The 22,264-nt window shown below is 37.6% G+C and overlaps 1 protein-coding gene across 5 annotated transcripts in view; it reads right to left on the bottom strand.

The window, feature by feature from the left end:
- Positions 1-114: 114 nt before the first annotated feature.
- picalmb (phosphatidylinositol binding clathrin assembly protein b) overlaps positions 115-22,264 on the bottom strand; it is a 28,390-nt gene continuing 6,240 nt past the window's right edge. The window contains exons 2-23 of one of the 5 annotated variants that reach the window (XM_014974177.2): positions 16,465-16,607; positions 16,319-16,394; positions 16,117-16,219; positions 14,483-14,576; positions 14,225-14,336; positions 14,031-14,137; positions 13,899-13,940; positions 12,031-12,116; positions 11,794-11,917; positions 11,568-11,701; positions 9,926-10,026; positions 9,558-9,710; positions 7,797-7,880; positions 6,168-6,260; positions 5,915-6,025; positions 5,662-5,778; positions 5,514-5,544; positions 5,327-5,426; positions 4,542-4,601; positions 3,668-3,772; positions 3,202-3,307; positions 115-1,693 (exon numbers count right to left, since the gene is read on the bottom strand). In XM_014974177.2, coding sequence (XP_014829663.1) covers positions 3,215-3,307; positions 3,668-3,772; positions 4,542-4,601; positions 5,327-5,426; positions 5,514-5,544; positions 5,662-5,778; positions 5,915-6,025; positions 6,168-6,260; positions 7,797-7,880; positions 9,558-9,710; positions 9,926-10,026; positions 11,568-11,701; positions 11,794-11,917; positions 12,031-12,116; positions 13,899-13,940; positions 14,031-14,137; positions 14,225-14,336; positions 14,483-14,576; positions 16,117-16,219; positions 16,319-16,394; positions 16,465-16,607 — 2,069 coding nt within the window. In that variant the 3' untranslated portion in view covers positions 115-1,693; positions 3,202-3,214. The remainder of the gene's footprint in view (positions 1,694-3,201; positions 3,308-3,667; positions 3,773-4,541; positions 4,602-5,326; positions 5,427-5,513; positions 5,545-5,661; positions 5,779-5,914; positions 6,026-6,167; positions 6,261-7,796; positions 7,881-9,557; positions 9,711-9,925; positions 10,027-11,567; positions 11,702-11,793; positions 11,918-12,030; positions 12,117-13,898; positions 13,941-14,030; positions 14,138-14,224; positions 14,337-14,482; positions 14,577-16,116; positions 16,220-16,318; positions 16,395-16,464; positions 16,608-22,264) is intronic. The other 4 variants (XM_088012041.1, XM_088012042.1, XM_088012043.1 and 1 more) reach the window with 4 other exon arrangements.

The following is a 22,264-nucleotide window of genomic DNA, read 5'->3' as shown; positions in this document are numbered from 1 at the left end:
CATTCTGAAAATTGATGTTTCCTCACATATATTGTCTGGGGTTTCCCCAAACAAGGTCAGAAGTCAACGCCCTGATCTACCCAACATTAAGAACGAGAGAATCACACACCAACGTTTGTGGAAGCTGCTCTTTATTTGAAAAAGAAAAAAAAAAAAAGACATTGTCTGCTACACGATCTAATTACATAAAGAAAATATCTGCGGAGACAAACGCAGAGAATATCCTGAATCAAACTTAGGTAGAGTCAAATTTGATTGAATTGCTTTCATATTTCATACATCTTTCACCTTGTGCGCTCAAAGAACAGTCGAGTGTTTATGTACAACGTGGCACCGATCAACAGTGCTGCTCTGCTCTACGACCCCGCTCCGCTCTCACTCTTTTGTACAGCTAATTTACACCAAACCCTTTTATTTTTTTTAAAATCACTGTGACGACAATCTAATCAGCCGGCCTGCATACCCGCTAACCCGCCCCCCCATACTGACCCCACCCCATCTCTCTGAGAAACTGCAGCGTGGAAAGATGTGTGCAACATGAAGACAACTCGTTCACATTCAGAGTAAAGGCAGCCTTGATTACAGTCAGTGAGTCAACGGCATGCCAAGCTTAAAGCAAATGGAGCCCACCACCCTAGTGCTGCCCCTCAGATTTTGTGGATGAAGTGGTGTATTTTATTTTTTTCCCAGATCTGTTGCGAAATAATAGTAATTAAAAAAAAACCCTAGGCACGCTATATACTGTTAACTGATTCGTACTCTAAGCCCCGCCCCCCGCCCTCCCTGCGCTGTAAGTACAATGGAGATCGTGAAATCTTTCATCTAGTAAAAAAAAAAAAAAGTCCTTAACACAAAACTCAAGAATATTTAGTGCTCTATCATTCCGCTTAATAGGTGTAATTTATATAATATCTATTTTTTCCATCTCTACCTCTTAATGATAGTCTGAAATCCTTTGTTTTAATGCTGAAGCACTCCCACGTGTGTTCGTCTTACTGTAGATTTTACATTAATCCCCCCCACCCCTCTCAAAGCCCCTCCCCGCGCCCCGATCTTAAACCAATAATCATAAATAAATACAAACAACACACAAGGAATGTCTACTGTAAACACGGTAAAAAAGACAAGAACTAAACAGGTGTAAACGTTGTTAGCATCACTACTTAGTGACGGTTAAATAACTGCAAGGGGGGCGGGAGGGGGAAGGTGTGGATGACTGATGATTGGATCGAGAAAGGGAAGAACGGCAATCATTTTTACCTTTCACCCCCCCACCCCAGTTTCACCCACCGCTGTACATCATCAAAAGCCCTCGACGTCCGACCGATCACGTTCCCGAGCAACCCAAGCTAACTTTAGAGAGGAGGAGGGGGAGGAGTGGGGTTAGAAAGCAGCACCACTCGGCGCGTCGGGCTAGTTGTTACAGAACAAAAACAAACAAAAAAAAAAAACCCGGGGGATTTGAGTTTCTGCCAGACGTCGTGCAGACGTGGTTACCATGGTTTCCGACAGTCGGTGTGCCGTCAGGTTCTTGACATGTCTGTGTTTGGGTGGGGGGGAGGGTTCAGGGGGGAGATGGGGAAGGGGCAGGGGTGATGCTTCTCTGAAGAGTTCAACTGCAACGAGGACAAAGTTTTGCAGCTAAGTGCTTCATCTTCTGAGAGACACTTCCTTCAAATTACATGAACTGCATCTGCAAGAAAAGTGGAGGGTCGTATCAGAATAATAAAAATGAAATGATAAAAACAGGTATGAACAGTTTAGCTGAAGTTTGCTAAGCTTTTCCCTCATTTTTTTTTTTTTTTACCAAACTGAGGTTAACAAAGATGTTTAGCAAATTCTGAATTTGAAGCCTTAATGAAGCGAATATGTTTTACTAATGAGGTCGTCGAGTTACACGGTTGGTTTGAGCGCCTTTTAGTTACAAAGCAAAAGCAAAACCACAAGCACACGATGTTACCATGACACAAACATGCAACTGCAAATTTGGTTTCCAAGTTCATGTTAAAACAATTTTTCAGTAAAAACATAAAAAAAAATAAAAAAAATCGACAATTCAGAAGCAAATTATTGAATCACAATATTCTTTTTATAAATTAACCAAGTTTATTTGAGGAACCAGAAAACGACAAAATTGTCTCTGCAGATACACCAACTGCAGTTTTCTATTAAATGGGGAAACTGACCAGTTATTACAATAATAATAATACAAAGTTTTTAACTTCACCTGTGGCACATTCTGCAGATTTATTTTTTACAAAATATTATAAATACAATAAAAAATGCAAATGAACAAATATTTTTTTAAAATGCGAAAATACACATTTTATTTCCTAAAATGAAATAACATAGCATTCTTTTACTGCACATTTGATTATTTGTAGCAAAGCGTACATCTGTAGCTAAAATAAAATAAAAATCTAACAGGTGAAAAGCTCAAATTATGCTCTACTTAATACAGTGCAGAGCTGATCTGGTGACCAGTTTAGGATTAACTGACTGACTAATAATTAATAAGCAAAATGTGCCTAATAGAAGATTTCTTCCTGTTCCTCTTTTTACAGAATTTGAAGCAGGTGAAGCTAAAGCTGCCACTTGAGTTTTGGGTAAAACATATTTACAGACAAGTTTTTTCTTCATCTTAAGTGCAAAACGTTTATAGTTTTGTAAAGTTTTTTTTAACTCCTCCTCCTAGCATGTTGTTCTTTCAGCAATTGCCTTTTTTTGTTCACTTAGCAATTAATCAATTACTAAATTAATTTAGTAATTAATTTAGTAATTTAATTTACTAATTAATGTAGTAATTTAGTAATTATTAATGAAACAATCAAACAAGTTGATTGTTTCAATATTTGATTTGTCACGATTAATTGTGTCAGCCCTCAGATTTACTTCGAAGGAGACAAAGCTTAGCAAACGGCCAACAATTAAATTTAGCAACAGTTGCAAAGCAGAAAAAACAGGTCTGAGCAACGGAGAATGGAGGAACGAAGAACCAAAATGAGTTGGTCTCTATCTGACAACACAAGCATGACATCCAAGCAAAACAAAAACAAAAGAAAAGAAAAAAATCAACATGTAGTGCGTGATCCACTGGCAAGGACATCAAGGGGCTTAAAAGTTAGCGACAAAAGCAAACGTGCATCAGCGCCGGACAGACAACGCATGCAGGTGCCTGAGCAAGCAAACAGCATGATGTACCTAAAGAGATGCTCTACAAGAAATCCTTGAGAGAGAGGTGTGCAAACGGGTCCTGTCCAGGGGCTCGGAGAGGACTCTGGCTGGAAGGACTAGAGGCTGCAGAGGGCTAACAGAGGAAGTAGGAGGACCAGAGGACAAGTCAGAGTCAGTACAGAGACTGAAGTAGGGATGAGATTAGTTGGAGAGGCTGTGATGTATGATTGATGGGTTAATAATAATAAAACAAGGAGCTGTTTGGAAACAGGAAGTCGAAACAAGAGATGATGATTTACAGTTTTTGTTTTGTTGCTTTCAGCTCCAGAGAGTGAAGGTTTTCTTTCTTTTTGTTAAAACTGTCATCACCTTCAGCAGTATTCACACCGACAACAAAGCTTTCACAGTGACAAACCATAAGACACAACACTACACAATGGCCACGCCCCTTCTACCCCCACCGCCACCCCGTCCTGATGATGCGTGGACCCACCTGAGCGCTGGACACTGAGCCAAAGGGGTTGGGTGGCCTCATGACGGGCTGGGTGTACATCATGGTGGGCGGATTCATCATCCCCATGGAGCCCATTTGTGGAGGCTGCGGAGGGTTGCACACAAAGTCGGCGTTTCATTTAGTTTGCAAAAAATATGAACAATTCTGAAAAAATAAATAAAAAAGTGTTTTGCGATCCCTACTCTGCCTCCCTTCCTATTGAGGGATGTTTCCTGTTCAGTAGGAATAAAAATAAAATACTAACAGGCAAAACTATTGCTTAGGTGCATCACAATAAATTAAAACATTATCAAAAAATGAATTTTCTCTCACATTCTGTACACCTGACTGGTTCAGAGAACAACACACTAAAATCCCCTGATTTCAATTTGTTTAAGGTTCAAAATACAAGTAAAAAGATGAATAAGTCCTTGAGCCGTTCGGAATAATAAATATTCATAAACCGTGTTAAGATAAAAAAAAAAAAACTGTTCTCATCAATAACTCTGGCATTTAGCAAATAAAAATAATTGTAATAATTATGAATGACTCAAAACAAGAAAAGTTAAGTCTGATTTAACTTCAGACGGTGAGAAAAAAAAATCTGTCTTTTTATGAGGTGTATGAAAATATCAGATTTTACCTGTAAATAAAGCTGTCCAAATTTAGCCTTATGAAATAATAATAATCATAATCATAATGGATTCTGTCATAATGTCTTTGATAAATTGTCTCATCATAAATATCTGTAATTTTTAAAATCTGCCAAGCTGCTTAACCATCAAAACAAATTGTTGCACGAAAAGGGAAAATTATTTGTGGAACTTTTCTGTGATCTTCAGAGTGGAAGCAGCAGCTGAGCGGAGGGACTCACCATGCTGTATCCCATCATGCTTGTGGGAGTGGTGGCAGGGAAGGCCATGACTGACGGTGGCTGATGGGAGAGAAACAGTTTGAGGAAACTTTATAGCAAAACCGCCAGAGAGTTCTGGGACAAACGTTTTACATTATTTATTTATTCTGTTTACATACTTGAGTCTGTATGGAAAAATTTGAACTTCTATGGATCAGAGAAAACCCACAATAAACCTTTATCAGCTAAAGATGTAGTGGGATGGATTAAATCAAAGCATATTTGTTACGGCTGAATCGATTAATCGGATTAATCCTGATGAATCGGTTATTGGAATAATTGTCAATTAATATAGTAATCAATTAATCATTAACTTGGGTATGCAGACACAAATGACAGATCATTTTTTTGAAAAATAAACATATTCATAGTTATTAAGCCAAACTACAATATTTAAACAAATTTGGCAATTAAGATAGAAAACACTTTTGTCTGTAAACATGTTTTAAACAAAACATGTGATAGAGCGACACTAAGAAGAGTCGCTCTATCGTATAAAAATAAAATACTGGAGGTTTGTCTGCAACCTCTCAAAAAGGGAAATACTGTGATGGGGTGTGAATACTTTTGTGTTGCTGGTCATTTCTGAAGCAGTTTGTAAGTAAAAATCTTTTAAAATCCTGGAACGTTTTAGAGGATTTATTTTTTTTGAGCTCTGAATAAGACTTGAAATTTTTTTAAAATTCAGATTTGAAGGTAAAACTACAGCCGACATAAACATAATTAAATGTGAACGTCTGTGTCACCATGGAGACGGGGTTCCAGGTCGTGGTGGGCGCTGCCTTGGGTTGCCAGTTGGTGCCGCCGGTCATCCTCTTCTCCCCCGGCTGGCTCCAGTGGATGTCACTGCGGATCAACAGAGCAGGCGTCAGCAGCAGCTGAAAACGCACACGGCGCCCCCATCCACCAATCAGCCAATCAACCGTCACTTACTTCTTCATCGTTCCGTTTCCGATGCCCAGATCTGGAAAGCAACATTCGTCAAGCAGTGGTTAGTGGAACAATTTCAGTCATTTTTTTTATGCGTCTTAATGAAGATACATGTTCATTAGCGCAGATGAATATGAAGCGCTGCACTCACTGCCGACGAGGTTGGCCAGGGAAGAGTCAAGGTCGTCTGACACCAGCTTCTCAGGCTGCTGATTGGACGGCTGGTTGGAGCCGGCGAGAGTTGGCTTCAGGATGCCTCCGGTGAGATCTGACAGGGAAAATAAACATATAGTATTCCTTCATTTTTTTCAAAATTCATGTTTTTTTTTCTTTTGTTTTTTTTTGTTTTTAAACATAACACACTATTGTGCTACAGATTCAGTCCCATGAAATTAAATCATCACCATCAGAGTTGAGGCTCCCGCTGCCGGCGGCTTTGTTTCCAAAAACGGACTCAAAGTCCACCTGTAGGGCCCCTGCTGGCGGTTGTGGAGGGGCTTGAGGCGTTGAGTATCCTTTGGAAAAGAGACGAGAACGCTGACTGACAAAGTTACAGCATTTCTGAACTAGATTCCCAAACTGCACAGTAGCAGGATTCCTTAAGCAGAGCAGAAAATTAGATTTGATCTGCTGAAGAGCGAGCCTAGCATACTCTACCTCTGAATAGACCTGCTACAGTAGAGGGCTCAGTGGGGAAGGGAGCCTGGTGTGGGAGGTGTTGAGCAACGGACACCGGACCACAGAAGGAGTCTGACAGGTCGCGTGAAGCAGCCGGATAAACGGCACAGAAAATGGGAAGATAAAGAAAAGGGGAAGAAAAGCATTCCAAGGACAGGTCAGAAACAGGTAAGGACTGACAGCAGCAATACAGAAAGCAAGAAAAAAGTGCTTGTATATAGATACATTTACACATATCTATTTTATTCATAAAAGTTTTTCATGTAATCGCTCAGTAGATCGGTTAAAGTAAAACATTGCAGCATAAAAATGTAGCAACCCACAAGGGATTAAAGGTAAAGTTGGAACATTTTGGGAATCAATCTTGTGAAACGTTGGATAAGAATTTAATTTATTACAGATCATCCCAGACCAGCTCATCAGGCCCGCTTCGTTTAAAAAAAAAAAAAAGAAAATCATACTAAAACGCTACTCTAATAGGGGCTGAAATGATTGTTTGTTGAAATAGCCATCAAATAATTTAGCAAACGATTAATCGTTAAACAGAGTATAGCAATTAGGGGAAAAAAGGTCATTTGCTGAAAGAAGAACACAGTCAGAGCAATAACTAAGTCAAAGCTATGCAATATGTACATTTTGCATTTAAGACAAAAAAAACCAAACTTAATCTTGTCTAAATTCTGTTTAAAAAAAATCCTATTAAGCTCCTCTTGCTCTCTAATTATTAACTGATTAAATGAGAAATTAAACAGATCAGCCCTGCACTGTTTTGACGTTAATTCCATCAGAAAAGGCTGAGCTTCCCACATGTTGTTAGAAGCATGTTTTTGTTGCAGATGCTTCTTTTGCCACAAATGAAATGTTACATTTTTAGGCAGTAAAATGTTTAATTTCTTATTTAAAAAAGGAATTGTGTCAGTTTATTTACTTGAATCCATTTCTGATGTTTAAAAAAAAGGTTTAAGTGGTTAAATGCAAAATTTGCCATTTTTAATTAATCGATTAGAATAAAATTGACTGATTACTAAAATGCCTCATCGTTGTAGCCCTGATCTTAATGCTTCACACTGAATATGTTAAACTTGTCTTTTTAAACCCAGTCATTTGTCTAAATTAAAAATGTTATTTTTTAATCAAGATTTCACACTGCTCTTAATATTGTTAACTTGATATCACTTATCAAGTTTACTTGCGTTCAGACAAATTTAAGGCTTTATTATAGAAACTGTTATAAGACAGTTTTTAAAATGTACACATATATTTATTTTGGACATAATTAATGTTTAGCTAAAACATCTTCCCATAAAAAAGGCTCTACTGAAAGATGATTATGTGACATCTGGCTTGATGCAATTAAAATTTATTCTCCAACTCAAAGATATTGGCAAATAAAAAGCTGATGATCTGGTCTGGCGATGTTACTACTTTTACACGTTTAGTAGTAACAAAAGTAGAAACTAAAAATAAAAAAAAATCCCAAAATGTAAAACTCTTCCTTTAATTCTAATAAATCTGCTAGAGGTATTAAAATAATGGCTCTGGGGATTTGTGGACAGGAGTCTATGTTTGCCAGCAAACATAGGTCAAGGCTTTGAGCCGTCGTAGTACCTGAGATGGAGTGCTCTATCCGCACTGTGCGTTTGTAATTGGTTGAAACTGATGAGTTTGTGTCAGTAAAGGGATTGTAACGATCTGGAGAATCAAAAATAGTGTAAGAACAGGTTTCAACTTTAAAAGCTCTACAGCATCTGAGCACTACAAAGCAACACCAAACTGTAGCTGAAAGCTAACTGCACAGAAGACATGATGGCAGATTTTACAGTCAGCTGCACTTTGATACAACAGTTCCAAAAGTCAAGTGTTAATCACTCTGCTGTGTGGAAAACATATTTAAAAGATGGCATGATTCATATTTGAAAATGCTGTTAAGCTGTGGACTGGAGTCTAATTTAATACAAACATTAAGTTAGTATTTTGCACATAATGACAATCACTCGATTTTGGCTTCAAATTATCCTGATAAATAATTTTGTGATCATTTTGTAAAGTTTAACAACCAATGTCTGTGGTTGTTGCTCTCAAAGCCTGAACCCACTTGCACCGTAAGGCTTTGTTTAGAAAAATCAATGCAAGTAAAGATGGCAGAAAGAGAAACGGCGGAGCAAAATGTCCGAATGGCAGGAAACGACTGATGTGCAACACAATTTTGTACATGGAAAATTCTGGAGCCCCCAGTGGCAAAAATCAAACAAAAGAAGAAAAAAAATTTCAGTTCATCTCATGGTGATATATATATATATTTTTTTGTACATTAGTAGCTAGTTACCGATGTCCGCAACCGCTTTGAGTCACAGAACGCAGTGAAGATGTTTGTGTTTGCCTGACAAAAAAGTCCGGTGACAGAAAAGAAAAGAAAAGAAAAGAAAAGAAAAAACTCTACATGGAATTCACAGGACTAAAAAGTCATATGAAGACAAAATTTAAGACCTGTGATTAGCATTTATTTGTTTTGTTTTTTCTTTTTTAGTTGAAAATTTGAGACATCTTAAGGCCTTAAAATTTCTTGTGGATGCGCTCACACCGTGTGATTTAAAAGACACTTCTGTGTACGAGTTGTACTTGAATGCACCATAAAATAGCACCTGCTTGTGTAAACCCTCAAAATGCAAAACGTTCTGCCATGACGCCACCGGAGCATAACTGCACTTCTGCTATAAAGACTCTGATGACATTTGGGGCTGAATTTGGATGTTAGCCTGTTTGTCTCTGTAGCACTGACGCTTGCGTTCGGCTGGATGTCGTTTCGGGTTAGTAATTAAGTTTAGTGTGGAATAAAACGCTGATGTAAAGCACTTGTGTGATCCAACTTTTTTCCTCCCTCTATGCTTATGTTGCTAAATGAGAAACTGTAAAGTAGAGAACAGAGAGTTCGGCACATTAACCCTCAGCGTGAATGTATGCTTAAAACAACATATTGTGTGTGTGCTGAATCGAAAAAGCCACACAGAAAGTTTTAGTATACATTCATGTAGCGTTGCACCTCTAACATTGATTATTTGGAAGAACTCAAAAGATTTACCTTTTAAACTTTTTTTCACTTCATCACCATTAAACGTTAGCTAAATATTTACAGGCTAAACAGAAAAAAGCTCTAGGTTTTCTTTTTTAAATCACAACTTGCTAAACAAAAACAAACCCATGGCCAATCTGAGTTTGGTAAGATAAGGAGAGAAAAAGATCAGCACAGACAAAATATTCAGACTACAGAAGCACATCAAACATGCAGGATAATCATGCGCTTAAGTATTTTACAGATATATGAACGAGAGAGGCGAGAGACTTTGGAAGAGAAACAAAATGAGTTGTTACCACCAAACATTTCATGACCGGATGTCCTAGAGGAAAAGCTAACACCGTCTGAAGACACGACAGGTAAGTGAGTGGCATCGACAACGAGTTTTGACAGGAAAGGGTTAAGGTTTGGCATGGAATCATCTCCAGCTTCAGTAGAGGTGAAAGGATCTATGCAGGCAGAGGGAGAAAAAAAAGAGAAGAGAGAGACAGGAAAGAAGAAAAAAATGACAGAGAAACAAGAGTGGAGAGGAGAGGAAGAGGTGGAGATCAGAGTCAAACAACAGCAACAAGAGAAGGATAGCATGCAGAGCTAAAGTCTAGAGCTACGGTGTTGGTTGGAGGATGACAAGAAGAAAGGGGGAAAAAACAAAAGAAAGGTTTACCTGCCCACGCCGTGGCCACTGGGAGGCCTGTGGAGGCCGACTGCATGGAGGGCTGGAAGCTCGGCTGCAGGTCAAAAAGGTCACTCTCCATCTTGACCGCACTGCGTCCAGAAAAAAAAAAAAAACATACATCATGTCAGAAGGTTTTATTAACCCACTACTGAACCATAACTGTCTGGGGATAAGAAAGAAAACAAAAACTCCTTTAACCAGCTCTATGTTCAATGATGCGCATCGTCACAGAATGGAAACCAGTCTCAGTAAATCCCGACTGATGGGACTTCAACCGTACAGACGTACTGGATTTCTTTAGATTTTTGCAGTTTTGAGAATATTCAGAGACTGCAGGAAAATGCATTTGCCATGAACAGCTTTAATAGAGGTCACATCTGTAGGTTCCAAAAATATTTAAGCAAAATGCTTACATTCCAGTTTTTGTTGAGTGTTTATCAATCCCAGTTTACACAGCATTTAAATGAGGCTACAGTCTCATTTAAATGTGGTGAAATGTCCCTTTTTGATCTCTGAAACTATGTGTCTTCAGATGGTAATTCAAAAATAGTGATGGGTAAAAACAAAGAGTGAGATAAATCAAAATTAATGTTTGACATTCAAATTTAAGTCAATGTAAACATTTCCATCTATTCAGTAACATTAGATTTCAGTCTCTGTGAAGACTGGCGATAAGGAGAAACGCCGGGGAAAGAAAAAAAATTAACATTTTACAATAGTTTCATTTTTTCCACAAATCTATTGAGACAAGAAAAATAGTCAAATTTCAAACTATTTGTGACATTTCAGACTGTGTGGGAACCGTCTTAGCCTCATGTCTTTTTGCTAGCGATCTAGGGATTGGCAGCTAAAAGAAACAGGACCGAGTGTCAACTCATATTTACGCTCCAAGAAATAAAAGGACATCTTAGATTTTTGGAAGTTTAAAAAAAAGAGCAGAGCAAAGAAAAGAATGCTTTAGCTGCAGCCAATTTAAATGGCTCTCTGATGATTTAAAACAATTATTTAAGACGAGATTTCTTTCCTATCACTACATACTTGAATTTAGGGCCGATTTTCAGTGAGATATTCTTACCATATCTAAAAAGGTAAATATATTTATAGGCTTTAAGATATGCAGACATTTATCCATGTCTGCATATGAAATTTTCAAATCTCTAAGCTTGTCGCAACAAGAAATAAATCAATTAATTGTATCATAATTTTTTTATTATAAATTTTTAATTGCATAAGGTCAACTGACTTCATTTATGGTTTATGAAACATTTAAACATTTATGAAACATTTAATTCCTTATTGTTTGTGGTTTTTGGCCATTTTGTTTTTATTTTTTTTATTATTTTAGATTCAAAATATCTTCCAGTTCCAGTGTAAAGTGTTCTTCACAAAATCACAGTTTATTAATCTCTGAGTGGGCAAACTGGCATTGTTCTGTCATCATCAATAAATTACTTGAAAATGATCTCAAAATGACAATATCGTATATCACAATAATTTCTGATAATTTACCATCCAGCAAAGTGCATTGTGACAGGCCTACGAGTCAGATCTATTAAACTTGACACAAGAAATCAAAAAAGTAAACTCTAAAGAAGCCAATAAGTAACTAGAGGCTATGTGAAAGCAGTACCCGTTTGAGCAGCTGGGTGTGGAGAAGAGGTCGATGGTTGGTGCTGTGCTGATGGTGCCCCCGGTGGTGGAGATTGGCGATGTATCGGTGGTGGAAAAAGATGGCCTCTTCGAGAGCTCTTTGAGCCTTTGCTCCTGGGACAAAAATAAAAATAAAAAGTAGCGCAACTTAAGAAAGCAGTCAAATGAGGCGCGTTCATGGAGTGGATCTCCACCTGTACACAAACCTTGAGAGCTTTGAGTCGGGCCTGTTCCTCCTCTAGAGCTGCCTGCTTCTCCCGCTCATCCACCTTAGTGAAAGACATCCCTGTGCTAGCCAATGATGACACTGCGTTTGATAGAGTGCTGGCCCTGAAGCAAGAAAGAACAAAATTACAAAACACCAGACACACAGAGCCAATGAGAAAGCATTATTGATCAAACGCAGAAAAAAAAGCAGCAACAACGTCGGTGAGTTAAAGTACCTGCTGGCTGCAGTGGAGTCTTTGACTTTCTTCCCTTCTAAAGAGGCCAAATGCTGCTCCAGAGCTTCCAGGAGGCTGCTGGGAGCCTGGCGTGACGAGGGAAAAATGAAAAATAAAACAAAACGCACAGTCAGCAACCGCTTGACATGTAGAAAATGTTACGTGAACGGACATCAACACCATTACGGGCAGTGGTGGGCAACAACGATGGAGCAGGAAGCACGAAACCTCATGAAATACCATCGGAAACAAATGACTCGTCAGCCAATTTCAGAGAATTACACCTGCTCCGGGGTGGAAGCCACCAACCACTGATCAATGACCGCATTCCAGCCAAAAAGCTACTCTGGGATGAGAGAGTAACATCTGTGTGGGATGACGGACTGCACCACAGCTCCTTCAACAACCCGGTTGTTGAATCGGCCATGTCTAAAGCACGACAGGGCAGCCATTTTTTTCCCCCCGTAAATTATTATTTTTTTAAACAGGAGAACGAGCTACACTGCCTCAACGACACGACCCAAGTAAAGCAGAATTTTACCACAGCAAGGGTTTTTTCCTTCAACTGCGTTTCACCACGATGTGGGAGACACGAGTCAGAGCAGAGGCATGCAAAAAGACAACACCGAGGCAAGTCACGAACAGAGAAGAAGAAGAGTGAAAGAACAGTACTTACACAAACTGTGAACTAAAGTGGAAAGATAAAGGAGGGAGGAGAATACAGAATATAAAGGTGGTGACAGTCAGAGGGGAGAAAAAGCATTTCAACTCAACTTCTTTCGGGGTGATATATTGATGCAGCAGCATGTATTGTTTTAGTTTCTTCTTTTTTTACTTTAATTTGGAGATAAAGCTGTCAATATGCGATCGATCTTGTTCTATAGGGTGGACTTTAAAAAAAAAACCCAAACACCTTTATTTACTGAAGCAGACGCGGGTTGGAAGAGCAGAGGGAGGATAGGGAGCAAAAGGAGGGAAAGCGTCCCCTTCGGGAAAAACATGCGGCCAAAACATAAATAAATAAATAAAAATCATGCAAAATCATTAGAGATGCACCAAGAAACTGTCTAGTGAACGGAAGAGAATAATTACAAAACATGGACTTTACTATATTCTAACCAGAACCAGATCCAATTGGGACTGGTTCTGAGAAGACTTGTGGGATTGTTTGTCTGTTTTTGTCATTTTAAATCATAAAGTTGCTGAGATTTGTGTTTTACTATACCACTACATACTGATTCCTATTACACCAATCAGATCAATTGCTTTGCTAGACAAACGTTACTTACAGGAAGATACTAATAAGATCTCAGTTGTCAATATGGCACGTCACATTTTAGTGGATTTGAGCCTCAGAGGCAACCATAGTTACTCATGTGACCTTATGGAAAGCTTACACAGGCCTGCTCTATGCAAAGCATATGAAAATCACTGTTTTTGTCATGGCATTCATGCTAATCGCTAATGAAAGATGCTAAAGTCAGCTAAGAATGCCAACTAACCATTTGGTATTTGATTAATAATGTTCATAAGAGCCTGTTTTACAATTTACTCCATACAATCATGAAAACTAGAAGAAAGAAAGAAATAATTTGATCTTTTATTTCTTCTTTTTTTAGCTTTTGTAGTTTTTAGCTCTAACAGCACATTCACATTTTACAAAAACGACAACTCACAATTCTGATTGGTGCATCTCTAAAGTCACGTGTCTCGTTTAATTAACATCTCAGTAAAAACTACATCTGTGCTCTAGCCAGACCCAAAAAAAACTAAACAAAATACAGGGACGATCTTAGCTGGGAATAAAGAAAGCAAAGCAAGGCATGGCTTTTTCTAAAAATAAATAAATAAAAAATGATGTTGCTCACCTGTGAGAGGTCTGGGATATCGCCTCGATCAATTCCCACCTGCTGTTTAAAAATAGATAAATTAAAAATAAATAAACCAGTTGAACTCATTTAAGGCAACAGCTTTCGGAGTGAACATGAAGCAGAATCTACCTCGGCTACTTTGAGGAACTCCGATATCCGGGTCATGCGAGTGAGGAACTTTTTGTAAATGTCCAAGCCTTCTTTACACTGAGTCTTCTTCATGTCAAAGTATTTCTCTGTTTGGGAAGGAGACGATGCGTTTTGTAACACTAGTGCAAACATTCTGACAGCAGGAGGGGGAAAAGCAAAGCTTAAGGTCTCACCGAGCAGGTTGATGATGCCTTCATTATAAGCAGCAAAGAGCCTGATGGAGTCTTTGAAGAGGAGCATGAAGGCTGCATTGATGACTCCATTAGTCAGCTCGTTGGCATTGACCTAAGAAAAGGCAGTCAACCACGACTATTTCTATTAAAAGACACTGCGCTGCCATTTGCTGAGGCACAAACTGTGTGAAATGTGAGTTTAGAAAACACAACGTAACCTGTAAACTTCAGCCAAACGAGGCTTCAGCGGAAACTCACGTTAAAGTCGAGGAGGGCGTCCATCTGGTTCTGAATAATGGGTATGGTCTTGAGCAGCTTCTCTGTGTTCATGGTCCTCATTACGCCGTCGACTCTGTTTGGACGTGTGGAGTCACGGTTACTTAATGAGGCAACAAATGGTCTAGAATGTCAGACGAATTTAAAGAAAACATTGAAAATAATGTTTCTTTTAAGTCAAACTAGAATATTTGAACATGCTGTTTCTCCAATGAAAACACCAAAACCTCAAACGGCTTTTTAGTTATTATAATTAGGAAATGGGCAAAGAGAGGGACGCAGCGTAGGCACAAAAATATAGTGACATTTATTTAGAAATTTATAGTTTATTAAAATAAATACATAATTGTTCCTGCAACAACCTACTGTGGTTCCGTTTTGATATTTGATGAGAAAGTGATTTTGGCAACAATAAAATAAATCACCCCGTCTGTCTTTAGAAAAAACAATATTTTAGGCAAAAATTGTAAAAAGAAATCAAATTTAGGAAGATAACAATATTAATTTAATACAGACAATTCTACGTTTTTGTGAATTTCACAGCCAGGACAAGTTTCTAAATCTATATACAAATATATAACACTTAAAAAATTTTTACATTTTCAATAGGGGACCATCATCTTTGAAGTGAATGGATCCTGAATTCATCTGAAGTTACTCTTGAAATGATTAGTGAAAGACATCCCTGTGCTAGCCAATGATGACACTGTGTTTGAGAGAGTGCTGGCCCTGAAGCAAGAAAGAAGTTACTCTTGAAATGATTAATCAGTGACTGTTTTTTCAGACATCAACTGTGGGAACGCAGTTGATGTCTGAAATAAGTTAGAAATAAAGACGTTCAAATCACATTTGAATTGTTTTTGTAAATTGTTAAGGCTGTATGAAAATGACTGAATTGAATTGGCATATACAGCACATCGATCACAAGTTAAACAAAATCGTATCGTGACAGACTGAGAAACATTGTATCATCCAAACAAATTGATATATCGTATTGTGATAAAGGTGTTGATTAACACCCCTTGTATATATAATATTTGTTTTCATAAGACTGAATAAAGTGAGTCCAGGGAAAACATGGAATTTTTTTAATAACTTTATCATTGTTGCTAAAACCAGATCGACAAACCTGCAACAGTAAACAGGAAATTTTACATATTTTAAACATTTAAGAAATGATGGTAATATGGCTTACTGATCTTCCTTAATTTTCCGTTTCAGTTTCTCATCACAGCCTCTCTGAGTAGAAGCAAACAAAGGACTAAATTTGCATGTGCGTGCGGTGCAGGCCTTTCCTGGTTCACTTTTCGTAAGCAAGCACTGATAACAAGCTATGGTACTTCCCCTTGATAATAAAATAAGATTAGAATTAACCAATATGTAATTGACACTTAAAATCTATTAAAAATAAGACTTGTATTCCGATATTCAAGTTAATAAATTGTCACAGTCGACAAATTACTTGGAGGTGAATTGTTGGTCAAAAAAAACAAACAAAAAAAAAAAACAACTAAATTTTAAGAAATGGAAATTGGTTTAGTAACTGGCCAATGTATCTCTACAACTATGAATAAAAAGATTGCATTAGGACAATACTGCAGTTTGTTCAGTCTTACCCTCGTTTAACTTTTGTGAAGTCGAAGGCGACCTGTCTGTAGGAGACTGCTTTCTCGTTCAGGTACCGACTATACCTTCTGATGAACGTAGACATGTCGTAGCCTGCAACGTCACGCCGCGGAAAAACAACAAAAAATAAATTAGCTTTTATTCTTCTTTTCTAAAGAAAAATATATCAACACCTTTCACTCGAAGCATTACCTTGTAGGCCGCTTTTGTCCAAAAAATTGCTGAGGTTGAAAAGTGTATTCCTTGAAGCCAAGTACTGGATAAAACGCTGCGAGAGGAGAAGAGCGGTTAAACTCTGGGGGTTAGTGTGACAGTGATGATGCGAGCGAATGTTTCACCTCGTTGCCGTACACCATGAGGTGGTGTGTGGTGATGAGCGACTTGAACACCACCACCCAGCTGGTGTTGGTGGTCCTCTCGAATAAAGAGTCAGCCAGTTGGGGAATGTTCACGTTCATCTCGTTGGTGCAGTGGATCAAATCTGGAAACAAAACAGAAAAATATATATATAAAAGACCAACCCTGCAGTGGAATCCATTTAATATAAAATAAGTTGCACCTCTCCTTCAGTGTTTGTTATACTGCAATTCAAAATTGCAATTATTACGAAACGCACGCAAACACCTGGAAACCCTGAAGGCTTCATCCTCATATTTTCAAATATTTCTGTTTCTATAGAAACAGAAATACAATTTTTAAACAAATTTTGCAGATTTGATTAAAAATTTGCTTTTTTACTACTGTATACTACTGTATTCACACACACACCCCAAAAAAACCTGATTGATCACATTATGGATTCCATTTTTTAAGTCACAAAAACTGTCACATAAAGAAATCTTCAACCACACAAAATAAATGGATTATTACCAGTGGATGATAATAATAATAATAATAATAATAATAATAGTATAATCTGCTGCCTCAAATGACACGTTTTCTATGCCTACAAGCCTTTGAAACAAATTTATTGCGATCACAATTTCAGAGATATTTGCTAATTATAAGGAGTCATGCATTACGTGATGTGATAGTTTAATGCCGCAGAAAACGTTTTATGAGGGCTTGAAATATTCAAGTAAAATTCTTAAATAAAGTCCAACTAAGTTGTTTTCTTGTCATAATTTGAGGATATACCCAGATGAAACATTCATTAAAATGATCATGAAAACAATATATTTTTTTTAATATTGTGCAATCTTTAGTGTAAAATATGTGACTTATGTATTCAGAGACGACTCAACTGACTGTTTTACTTGTCAACGACCAAAACTAATTACTCCTTAGCTAAGCTTTTTTTTTTAAACCAGTACAATCAGATTTGTTAAATCCATCAGTTTAATTACAAAGCTGGTTTAACCCCGATTATGTTAAAGCACCAATATTTTTAATAAAAATAAAAAATATTTTGAAATCAATAAAATAATGTGGAAAACTGATTAATGGTCCAAGTTAACTTATGAATCATATGAACATATTTATTTGTTAGTCATTTAAACTCATTTATGATCAGTACAGATTAATTATCAGTCAACTTGTTTACAGGCCAGCACTTTCTGTTTTCCATTAAATATAATGAAACATGTTGGAATTTAACATTTCCTTAGATATTTGGCTTGCAACACATTAAATGTCAGTCTGCAAACCCCTATTTAGTGGTAAGAGGTTTCTATTTGTATTGAGGCTAATGTGACCTTTACGTGATGGTATCAGCTACTTGGTTCAGCTTTTAAGTGGGTAGCGTTTACTTTTGACTTGTTGAAAATGTTGAGTGTAGATAGCGGCTCCACCCTTCCTATAAAACAAGAAAAGGGAGGCTCCCGGGGCTGAGGCCAGGAATTTTATCTAATCAAGCCTCCAATGACTGTTTTACACCCATTTCAGGACGTTTCTATTTAAACGCAACAAAAACGCTGCTTACGTCTGACTGCGATGGAGACAAAGTTAGTGTCAAAATATCAAGTCTTCTTCAAGACTGTCAAATAAAAGCGTAAAACTGATTTGTGAGTTCAAGCCATCTTTTGTGTGTCTACGGTTTGATGTCATTCAGCCGTTTATCGGAACATGAGCAAGAAAAAAAATCCCTGATCAGAGAAACATAAATGACTTTCAGTACTGTTAATATGCTTACAATGATGGGAAATTGACCTGAAAACTGAGATTTAACAAGAATTATACGTTGTAATTTGTTTGATTGGCTCTAGTAAAAATATTTGAAAAAATAAATGGAGGAAACTGTTAAATGAGCACATTTTCTGCAGTAAAATGAAATGGAAAATCATGTGTGAAAGCAGTCACGCAGCCCTGCATCTGAAGCCGTTAATGCCCAGTCTAATTGTTAATGGTGAAGACGCACCGCTTGGCCGGGGCACCAGTGAGTGCACTGCATTAGGACGTTAACCACTCATGTTCTGCCCCACTTCCTTTGCTCGTACTTTGTTTTAATGATCATAGTTTGAACAGCCGGGCCCCAGCTGCGCAGATGACCCTGCCATTCACGGCAGCGATCAGACCGGCCGAGTATATGGGCCTCCCTTTCTGTCCTATATTTGACTTTTTCAAAGGAGGGGGGTAGGGGTGTGTACTACTACAAGTAGGACAGAATAACCTTCCAGAGAAGCAGCGGTAGCTGCGGTTAGCATAGCTGGCTGAACGGCCCGGAAGAAGAGGATGACGAAGACGAGAAGAGCCGGGAGGAGGAAGAGGGGGTGAATAATTTCAAAATGAATCAATCCACAAGACTCGAATGAATTCAAGTAACAGCCATATGACGCCACAACAAGGTCGAATATTTCGTACAGGTCAGATCCATTCAAGGAGTGGCTCTGTTAAAAACGTCCACTCATAATGCAGAAGACGGTATAGTAATGTAAAGTTGCTGACCCGACTGTAGTGGATCTGTAAAACATACATGATGATGGTGTCAGAATAACACTCAGCTAGAGTGAATTATACAACACCTTTGTAACGTTAACCTTTGACCTGGGAGCAGTAATCGTGCACAGGTCAGGCTACGGTGGCTTTGTCAGGAAAAAGCAGGTGACATCGTGTTCCTTTGCGGCTGATTCGCAGCCTGTTCGATTAATGATTTATTCAAGGTCTCAGCCAGCTCCTCGCTTTAAATCAAACTTTGGCCACTGCTCAGCCTCGACCTGCTTCTATAGTTTAAGAAATTTAGTTGGAAGCGGTTTAAAAAAACTCTGTGACCATTTTGGCAAGATTAGAAATCTAGTTGTGTTACTGGTTTATCCGTTTGGTGACCATTTAATCTACATGAGTTAACTTGAGCATTCAATCTCTGCATATCTGGACTGTGTTAAGATATAACTTTTGCATACGTCAGCCTCTAGATGAATACGTTTTTATGGAAAACACAAACACCGATTCAATTTGCCCTACATAATGGAATAACATGTTACTCAGCCTTTTGGAAAACATTTAGTTATTAATGGATTGTGACTTAACCAAACTTTTTAGTGATTGTTTTTGTTACAGATAGCTTGAGTAGGAAATTCAGCTATTTAATTAGAGCTTTTTGTTCTTGTAAATCATTGATACGACACCCGTTTCTAGTATAGATTGGACTAAACGCTACTGTATAAAACAGGGCTGGATGATATGCTATGCATTGTTTTTCATATCAGGTCCAATATTAGAGTTTTTTCCTCACTTTCTTTTAAAAAAAAAACAAAAAAAACTACATAAACATTTTCAAAATGTGGCTTTTATATTAATCATCCCTTCAGCAGAATAAAGACACAATTTTACCAGAAGAATGTCTTAAAATTACAAGAAAATAAGCACAAAAAGAAAAGAAAATAAGAAAAAAGCATGGATTTAGATAAGTATATATATATTTTACCTTTTGCAGTCTCATAAAGTTACTACTTCATCCTCTAATATTACTACATTATTCTTGTAATATTAAGACTTCATTCACAATATTTCAACATTGTCATGAGAGTTTATTCTATAATAATAATAAAAGAAAACCAATCTTAGCCTGGCCCCAATTTTCTGTCATGGAGTTAACCTGAATTCGGAGTCTGAATAAACAGAAGATATAAAACACGCCTGTCAAACAAAATGGCGGCTTTGGGGTGCGCTGACATCACTCTGAACTATGGAGACTCAAGGAGAATGTTGGTGAAAAAAAATTAAAAATAAAAAAATCCAGATTTTTCCAAATTTAAAACTTCAAAAACCAAAAATTCAAATGATTAATAAAACTTGATGCAAGTCATCGTCTCCAAATCTGTTTTTACCCTTTTACTCAAAACCGAATTCATAATCTGGACTAAAATGAACGTTGTGTCGTCTCTCTATGGCCTTTACAGGTCACTAAATTAAAATACAAGTATATAGTGAGGTTTTCTCACAGTAAAGATAATACTGTGCAACTGGATTTACATAAAAACAAGTAAAAACTAACAACATGCTCCAGAAAACCTGTATCTAAAACAGATAGAAAACCATTATCCATATCATGTTGAAGAACTGCAACATGATATGGATGTAGGTTCACTTGTCCTTGGTTGACACAATTGTCTTTGCTTAGTTTTAGCTCTGCCTCACCATAACCATGGAGGCTGATATTACACTGATTTATCACACTTATATCAGTTTACCCCCTTTTGCAGCAGCTCCAGATGACCTTTAATAAGTACATATTCAAGACTAAGTCTACATTGTTCCAAATTGTTGGACTATATAAATGTGTATAACCTCAAACTATAAATTTAAACCTGCCTAATCAATAAAAACCAAAAAAGTTAAAGCACAATGATGCAAAATAAAAAAAGGTATGCAAATATCATCCCAAAATTACTGAGTGCAAATTTATGTCAAATATCAGAATTCATTTTTTACACATGAGTTTATTAATAGCTATAGAAGTAGCAAATATTTAGCATTTTATCAGAAAGTTTTTACTAAGTGAAAAAAGTTCTTTTTTAGTCAAGGACTCAACAAATTTGTTTCAGTTCACTTGCTAACTTGACACAGTCTCAGAGTTTTTATTAGTGTAGGAAGATAAATGATAAAGTTATGATCATTTTTGAAACATTAAAGCAACTGGTTTGATTTCTTCTACATTAGGGGTGTAGTGATGCAATAATTTCACAATACGATATACGATATTCTGGTCATGATACAATATGTATCACGATATTTGTTGAGCGATACAATTCGCTACTTTTCAGTGCATTTTTACGATTTTCTGAAAGATTTTAGAAGGACAGAGTGATTTTAGTGACATTTTGTGTTCCATAGACTTGAATTTAGTTAACTGAAAACTGATTAAAAGCACCACCTACACAATACCCGACTCTGATTGGACAGTCTAACAGTCTGCAGCTGGACAAAATGAATCAAAGACGCAGTGAGAGAATTAGTTTCTGTCATTTAATTCATGTGGATTTGACATAAAACTCAAAAGTTTAAACGGTAATCCAGGAGCAGAGTGGGGAGATTATCAGCCTCTGTAGAATCTCAATATGCAAATGATTGCACTTATGTTCTTTCTTTTGGACACTGTGGCTGCATTTTGGAGCAAAAATGCAGCCACAAATGCAATCTTTTGGACTATGGGGAAAAAGGCTTTTCTACCTTGGCTCCCGGAGTTAGCTGTGGCTGTAAGCTGCTTTCTTCTAACTGCTAAAGTAGTGGCTCCGCCTCACCCCGTAGTGATCGACTCACTGCAGCTCCGCAGCGCCACTATTCCCCTGCTTGGATCTCTGAGTAGCTGCCTCTCAGACTGCCAGCATCTCATAGTACTCTCAGTCTCTGATACTCTGTCTGTTGCTAATAAGAATGATCGATCAGCCATTGTTATCATGGAAATCCTCACTGTGCCGCGGATTCTGGCTGGGGGTTTTTCCTCTTCGTCTTCCTGCTCAAAACACAGCGCCGCTGCGCGCCCGCTTGGGATGTTATCAACCCATGTTCATTCTTCAGGTAATCCTTTATATACAGAACAGAAACCGCTAAGCTAAAAACTAATTACGAAGTGAATGCTACCAGTCAAAATTTGCATTAATTTTGCGATTTCACTGCTTTTGGAGCTGCTCCGTTCGCGCCGCTACTCCTTGCCGCTTCTCCTTGCCGCTTCTCTTTCACGGTTACTTGTGCAACTTTACT

Source organism: Poecilia mexicana, unplaced genomic scaffold (assembly GCF_051168715.1).
Source record: "Poecilia mexicana isolate PSO_F unplaced genomic scaffold, ASM5116871v1 scaffold_13, whole genome shotgun sequence".
Taxonomy (NCBI): domain Eukaryota; kingdom Metazoa; phylum Chordata; class Actinopteri; order Cyprinodontiformes; family Poeciliidae; genus Poecilia; species Poecilia mexicana.
The sequence above is the reverse complement of the archived record's forward strand: the minus strand, read 5'-3'. Positions and strand labels throughout refer to the sequence as shown.